At 58.2% G+C, this 7,551-nt stretch overlaps 4 protein-coding genes across 4 annotated transcripts in view; all 4 read left to right on the forward strand.

Moving 5' to 3' along the window:
* Window positions 1-735: 735 nt before the first annotated feature.
* Window positions 736-1,547, forward strand: SDRG_13007 (hypothetical protein). Its single transcript, XM_008619090.1, has one exon. The coding sequence runs from the start codon at window positions 768-770 to the stop codon at window positions 1,413-1,415; it is 648 nt and encodes a 215-aa protein (XP_008617312.1). The 5' UTR covers window positions 736-767; the 3' UTR covers window positions 1,416-1,547.
* An 812-nt stretch (window positions 1,548-2,359) lies between these two features.
* On the forward strand, window positions 2,360-2,988 carry SDRG_13008 (hypothetical protein). The gene is made up of 3 exons (XM_008619091.1): window positions 2,360-2,607; window positions 2,657-2,800; window positions 2,847-2,988. Exons 1-3 carry the CDS (start codon window positions 2,374-2,376, stop codon window positions 2,943-2,945), a joined length of 477 nt encoding a protein of 158 aa, XP_008617313.1. The 5' UTR covers window positions 2,360-2,373; the 3' UTR covers window positions 2,946-2,988.
* A 707-nt stretch (window positions 2,989-3,695) lies between these two features.
* SDRG_13009 (hypothetical protein) lies at window positions 3,696-5,372 on the forward strand (the record flags this gene model as incomplete). Its single annotated transcript, XM_008619092.1, has 1 exon — window positions 3,696-5,372. One exon carries the CDS (start codon window positions 3,696-3,698, stop codon window positions 5,370-5,372), a length of 1,677 nt encoding a protein of 558 aa, XP_008617314.1.
* An 844-nt stretch (window positions 5,373-6,216) lies between these two features.
* Window positions 6,217-7,551, forward strand: part of SDRG_13010 (hypothetical protein) — a gene marked incomplete at both ends in the record, with an annotated part of 1,742 nt that continues 407 nt past the window's right edge. Inside the window, one exon of the mRNA XM_008619093.1 lies at window positions 6,217-7,530. Coding sequence (XP_008617315.1) covers window positions 6,217-7,530 — 1,314 coding nt within the window. The remainder of the gene's footprint in view (window positions 7,531-7,551) is intronic.

The raw sequence follows: 7,551 nt of genomic DNA on the forward strand, positions 1-7,551 counted from the left end.
AAAGTCGTTTGCATAGTCAGTGCAAGTTAGACAAGTTGGGCCTTGTTTTTGTATGGCGTATCGGCAATAAACTGAATGTCGTCGATGTGTCTGACCTGGCCAAAGGTACGCTACCAACGATGGCACTTGGCAGATTTCTCCAACACAACGCCAAGCTAGACTTTCAGCTACGCTGGGTGTCCTAGAGACGACATCCAAGGCTCGCGCCGGACTTCAACGCGAAAGAGCACGGGCTTGTCATTTCCTGTGGTATCTCGTCACAGCCCTTTGTTGATCGAGCTTGAAGAACGCCGCGTGTATTCAAGGCGCGCATCGGCCACGCCCAAGCGATCGCGCGTGTTACAAAACGTTTTAAAAACTTTCTCAATTTTTTCATTACCCGCCCTTCTCTGCGAAACCCTCCACATCGTCGTCATCCACGGTAGCCTGAAGCCACGATGCGTCGTTCTGTCGTAGGTTCCATCAACTACCAAGGGAACGACGGCTACTCGCTACTACTCGTCAAAGCCACAAGCCGGCTTGGCCCCCAAGAAAACGCGAATGAGCAACCCAACTTGAAGACACCTGCCACCTGGTACATACAACAGACGGCAGCATACAACGTGTGGTTCTCCGCTCATGATACTCCAGACATGCTGTGCAGGTGCTGGGAGAGGCGTGTGTGTGAGTGAAGGTGGGCAATTTGTTTTGGCCTGTCACACCAGTCGTTCGGCAACCTCCCTCATTTCTCGGCATCTCATTTTTCAATCGACTCGACCACCACCACAATGAACGTCCAAGCAGCGTACTCCCAGTGGGCTACCATCTACGACACCAACGCCAACAAGACGCGCGACTTGGAGACGCTCGTCGGCCAGCGCTTTCTCCTCGAAGAGCAAATGACCTTTGAGCATGTGCTCGAGCTCGGCTGTGGCACAGGCAAAAACTCAACCTGGCTTGCACCCGCAACACGCCGCCTCACGAGCGTCGATCTCACTGCGTCGATGCTTGCGGTCGCCCGCACCAAGGTGCCAGCTTCCCACGTTCAGTTTCTGCAAGGCGACCTCCTCGCGCCGTCGTGGGACGCGTTTGCCTCGCCGAGCTCCGTAGACGTCGTGACGTTCAGCCTCGTCCTCGAACACATTGAGCACCTGGATCCAATCTTTGGGAAGGTCAACCACGTGCTCCGACCCGGCGGCCTTGTGTATATTGGCGAGCTCCACCCGTTCAAGCAGTACGCGGGCACGAAGGCGTGTTTTGAGACCGAGGATGGCACCAAGCAAATCGTGTCGGCTTTCACGCACCACGTGAGCGACTTTGTGTCTGCGGCGCAAGCGTGCGGCTGGACGGTGGAGCGACTCGGCGAGTTCTTTGACAATGACGATCGTCGCACGGTGCCCCGCATTCTCGGTCTTCTCTTCCGAAAGCCCCAGTAGAGATTTCGCTGGCGTTTCTCAACACAAACAATGTCGGTATTCCGTTTTATCACTAACAGACAACTTGTTTTACTGTCAGTTTTGTTTTCTGTCTATAAAGTTATAACCAAACAACTAGTCGGTCAAATCGAGCAAATAAATTCATACAAAAGCACAAACAAGTATGTCTTCTTGCTATGTCAGCATAGCACGGTGGCCCCGAAATCATTGCAACAGCGTAGTGTCGAGGCATTCATGTCCTTGAATCGTCCAACAGCTTTAGTGTCGAATTACTAGTACTAGTATTTGAGTTGAACGAAAAATGAATGACAAATTTGTTATTGTTGTTGTTGAAGTCGGTCCTCACGACCAACTTTATTCTCGCTGCAGCGCGCCTCATTGTTCTGCGTTGCATGTGCTCGGTTGCAGAGTTCTACTTCACATCTAGTGTCATAGGCTGCGAATCAGACAAAAGAGACCGGTGGAATAGAAGAATCTGCCAGGCGATTCATCAATCACGACTGACCGATTTCGTTCTTAGAGCACATAGCTATGCAAGATAAAATAGCTTTGGGACGCAGGATGCTGGAACCGGTGCATTACAAAATCCGCGAAACCAACTTCAACTTGCCACACGGCGTTGATGCATCAGAACGCTGTAGAAAAGCTGCATGGCCACCTCTCGGGCCACGCCCACGCAACACTCTGTTCATCTTTGGTGCAAAACGACCTCGTCTACGCACCTGCGGGTGTTGACGTGTGTGCTCCACTTCAAGCCGACTTCAACCTCACTGGTGGGATCGGCGCACGCGATTGGCCCACCGGACGATGCGCATCGCTCATTGGCCAACGCTGTCAGTTATAACTCGTCGGTTGCAGACCATAACACACCCGCCACGGTTAAATGCCTCGGATTGGCTAAAAAGCAAGGCGGTTGGCGTCGATGATTGGTGCCATTTACGAAACGAACATCGAAACCATGGCGGTCGCCGATCGGTGCACAATGACCTCGCGGACGGGCCGCGACCTGCAGCGCTACGATGGCCACGCGCGCCTCGTTGTCTGCGCCGTTCCGCTCTCATTAGATGGCGCGCGCGTCCTCCTCATCTCGAGCTCCAAGCATGCAGATCAGTGGATCCTACCCAAGGGCGGCTGGGACGCGGACGAGTCGGCCGAGGCGTGCGCAGCACGAGAGCTCGCCGAAGAGGCCGGGGTGCGACACCGCCGCCAACAGATGTCACCGCATTGACGTACACGACTAGGTGCACGGCGACATCCTCGGCGAGCTCGGCGCCGTCGACTACGAGACGGCGAAAGGCAAGCCCTGCCGCTTGCACGGCTTTGGCATGCGCGTCACACGCGAGTTTGAGGAGTGGTCGGAAGCCGTTAGCCGGCGGCGGGAATGGGTACAAATCGAACGCCTGGCTCGTGCACTTAGCTAACGCCACGTAGGTGTCGTTGGCGACGGCGACAGCACGGCTGGCCCGGCGCCCCGAGCTCGCGTCCATGCTCGAGCGAGCGACCATACTCGCAACGACACTAGAGCACTAAGACAAGAAGTATCTACATGTATAGTACATGGACATGAGGATAGGGGCAGTGGGGATTGCGGAAAGCGAGTTGCGACGGCGTCGCAAGCGCGCAAGATGAGGCGTCACAGCCACTTGTCGCGAGCTCGGGCTGATGTGGTGATGTCGATACACAACAGCAGGGACAAATTCAGCACCGCACGACGGCCGAGTCTTTAGCAAGAAGGCGCGGTAGTGGGCGGATCGTGACAGCGCAAAGGTCCACAGTGCTAGTACAGCGTCGGGTCTCGATCGACGCGACGTCTTGTACAATAAGGGGTCGCCGCCAAAAGCAGATTTGCCACCGCCGCGTGCGCTGCACTGTTCTTGACGCCGGCGTCGACACGCTTTGCACTGAATTCTTCGAGGCGCACACGACCTCTATCGCAGCATGCACCATACACCAGGTGGCCAAGGATGGAGCCGAGCTTGGTCGATTGCAATTCCATTACATCGTCGGGTCGTAATGCCATGTTGCACTATCAACTTTGGGGTATTCTCTCGATAAACATCCCACACTCTTTATATACGCAATTTGACCGGGATACCCGGCCCAGTGTAAAGCGTCATCTTGATATTTAAGAGAATGTACCACATGTCGCAGCATTACACCGCCCGCGACGGCGACCATGCCAAAGCGCTCGGTTGTCGACACTGCCGATTTCTCGTCGACCGCCCACGAGCCACTCCTCTACCACCTCGTACATTACCAAGTCGGATTACTACTGCGACGATGCTCCCACGCGCAGTACTCTCGGTGCTCCTTCTCGCCGCGGCCGCGCTCGCCGCGCCCCGCGGTGTCTGCTACGACGCCTACAACTCGGACAGTGCGTCGGCGCACTTTGCGTCGATCGCGACGCGCTTTGACGCGGTCCGGACGTACCAAACGTGGACGCACAACAGCAATCTCATTGACATTGCGGCGCGCAACGGGCTCGCCATGTACCCGGGCATCTGGCTCCGCGGCAACGGCGTCGACTTTTGGGCCGACCTCCGCGCCGCCGTCGACGGCACCAAGCGCAACCCGGGCACGGTCAAGGCCGTCTTTGTCGGCAATGAAGATTTGAGCAACAACTGGAACGCCGGCGCCCTCCTCGACAAGATCAACCAAGCCAAGAACGCGTTTCGGGATGCCGGTCTCGGCTACGTCCGCATCGGGACGGTCCAGACCGACGGCGACTGGCTCAACAACAACAACGCGTGGCTCGCGGACCACGTCGACGTCGTCGGTGTCAACATTTACCCGTTCTTTGGGTCCCACCCCGACTCGTGGAACAACCCGGTCAAGGACCTCGACGCGCGCTGGAACGCCATGACCAACCGGTTTGGCAGTAAAGTGCTCTTGACCGAAACGGGCTGGCCGGACGCCGGTGGGAACGTCGGTGCGCACGTCTCCAACTGGCAGAACGCGCAAAACTACTTTCGCAGCGCGCAGTCATGGATGGACGGCAACAAGGGCGGCGAGCTGCCCACGTACTTCATGTACCACGACAACCGCGGCAAGCCCAACTACGAAGGCCACTTTGCCTTGGCCGAGCCCAGCGGGCAGTGGAAGTTTGAGTTCAACGCCAAGAAGAATCCGTCCAACAACAATGGTGGCGGCAACGGCAACAACGACGGCGACAAGCCCGCGGGCCAGTTCCAGCTCATGACGAGCCGCGGCAAGGCGCTCCGTGAATGGTACGGTGGACTCGCGGCCAAGGACAACAACAATGACGCGTACACCAAGTGGACGTACGATGCCAACGCACAGACGCTCAAGAACGAAGGCGCCAACAAGTGCCTTGACGCGTACATGGACGGCAACAACGTCAAGGTGCACCTCTACAACTGCGACGGCAACAACTCGAACCAGAAATGGCGCCTCGTTGGCGGCAAGGTCGTCCACGCGCGCTTCGCCAACGTCTGTCTCGACGCCGATGCCAACGACCCGAACGAAGGGGTCCAAAACTGGGCGTGCGTCGACAACAACTCGAACCAGGTCTTCAAGATCTCGACAGGCGGCAGTGGCGGTCGTGTCGCGCTCACGGTCCGCAGCTTGAATCGCGTCTTTGCGATCGGGTCCAACGACCAAGTGCTCTTCCGGTCGCCCCAAGGCAGCATCCAGAGCGACACCAACGCGCTCTGGACGCTCGACAGCAACACACTGGTCAAGTCGGCGGCGAATGGCCAGTGCTTGGACGCGTGGGAGGCCAAGAACGGCGGTGGTGTCCACACGTGGAACTGCGACGGCAACAACGCCAACCAGAAATGGAACTACGACGCCAGCACCAAGCAGCTCCGCCACGCGACGCACAACGGGTTCTGCCTCGACATGGGCTCCGAGAACGGCGACCACCCGCAGCTATGGCAGTGCCACCCCGCGAATGACTACTGGGCCAAGTTCCAGCAGTACGCCCAGGAAAGCTAAAGCGCATCCCCTTTTGCATGGCATCATGATACGCGATCACTACGACGAGTAGTAGTAATCGCTAACTCTTTGATTGTACATCGTGTTGCGGCGAGACTGGAGGGCAATATCAACCATGAACGAGAAGCTGTCGACGGCAAGATGCACTGCCCAGTTTTTGCGCGGATGGACACCGTACACAGCGCAAATGGCATTGTTCTCAACGTGATGTATACTCGCGCTGCCGTGTCAAGGACAGGGCAGTCCGCTGCGTCGACGTATTACCACCTGCCGTTTCAACTTTGTAGGGGCATCGCACCCGCAACGTTCGAGGTCCGAGAATTTTGGCGGACGCACCCGGTGTCACCACAGCTTCGTACCGTCCTCGTCCTCTCGAAAGGCAGAACATTCAGCGATCACGTAACCGATCCAGTGCTCCACGCTCTGCCATACCCACTCGTACCGCGGTGAACCGGTTTGTATCGAAGCGACTAGTGCCAGCCCTAGCCCTAGCCACCGTCGGTTGAAAACAGATGTTGGACCATTCCGCCCACCGGCCGGCGCAAGACCAGGTGGATACCAACGTGGCACTGGCCACGACGCGCGGTGGCCGACGACGCAGCACGCAAGCCTGCGCAAGCCCCCAGGACCTTCCTGCCCGCATTGGCACTCAGTCGTTGAAGTCTAGCACGCATCGTTCGCCAGCGCCTGCTTGCATCGAGCTTGCGCCATTCACTAATACCGTGTTCACAACCCTCGCCAGAGACGCCAGATCCTGTACCACCAGATACACCACGAATCTGGCATCTGGTCGACGCTGTCTCTTCGCGTCTGGCTATGAACGACTTCTCACTTTTTCATTTCGATGCGCGGACTCGCATTTGTCGCTGTTGTTGTCGCCGCGGTCGCCCACGCCGCCGCCGCCGGCATGGGTGTCTGCTACGACATTTACGACGCCAACAACATTGACAAGCACTTCCGCACGATCAAAACGCGCTTCTCGGCCGTCCGCACGTACCAGACGTCTCTCTGGACACCACGCAACGTCATTGACGCCGGTGCGGACAACGGCCTCGCGGTCTACGCGGGCATTTGGCTCCGGGATGGCATGGACTTTAACAAGGAACTCCAGGCGGTGATTGACGGCCACTACCGCCACCCGGGCACGCTCCAAGCCGTGTTTGTCGGCAACGAAGACCTCATGAACAACTGGAACCAGTGGGCGATTCGGGACAAGGTCAACGCCGCACGCAGCCGTCTCCGGTCGGCGGGGATCAATGTGCCGGTCGGGTCGGTGCAGACCGACGGCGACTGGCTCAAGAACCGGGATCTCGCCAACGCGTGCGATATCATGGGCGTCAACATCTACGCCTTCTTTGGCGGGTCGCCCGTCTCGTGGACCAACCCGATCGCGGACTTGGACGCGCGCTGGAAGGCGATGACGCAAGCGTTTGGCGGCAACAAGGTCATGCTCACGGAAACCGGGTGGCCCCACGGCGGCGGCAACAACGGCAACCATGTCTCCAACCGCGGGAACGCGATCGACTACTTCACCAAGGTCCAGGCATGGGTGAACGCGGGCAACGGCGGCGCGGCGCCCATGTACTTCATGTTCCACGACAACCGGCGCAAGTATGGCTTTGAAGGGCAGTTTGGCCTCGCGGACGCCGACAGCAACTGGAAGTTTGACTTTGGCTCGTCGGGCCCGGCGCCGATCGTCGACGACGACCCGCGCTTGAGCTCGCCGTTCCAGCTTATTACGTCGCGCAACAAGGCGCTGCGCGAGTTCTATGGCGCGGCGGCCGCCAAGGACAACAACCAAGACAAGTTTACGCTCTGGTCGTACGACCGGTCGTCCCAGACGCTGCGCAACCTCGGCGCCAACCAGTGTCTCGACGCCTACTACGAGAGCAATGGCCGCCCGCGCGTGCACCTGTTCGCCTGCGACGGCAACAACGACAACCAAAAGTGGCGCGTAGTCGACAACAAGGTCCTCCACGCCCGGTTCTCCAACCTCTGCTTGGACGCCGACCCGAACGACCCGAACGAAGCCGTCCAAGTCTACGCATGCGTCGGCAACAACGACAACCAAGTCTTCCGCATCTCGGACGCCGTGCAGCACGTGCGTCTCCAGTCGCCAGCGTTCAACCGCGCACTCGGTGTCGGTGAAAACGACCAAGTACTTTTTCTCGAGTCGTCG

This window comes from Saprolegnia diclina, assembly GCF_000281045.1.
Source record: "Saprolegnia diclina VS20 unplaced genomic scaffold supercont1.54, whole genome shotgun sequence".
NCBI lineage: Eukaryota > Oomycota > Saprolegniomycetes > Saprolegniales > Saprolegniaceae > Saprolegnia > Saprolegnia diclina.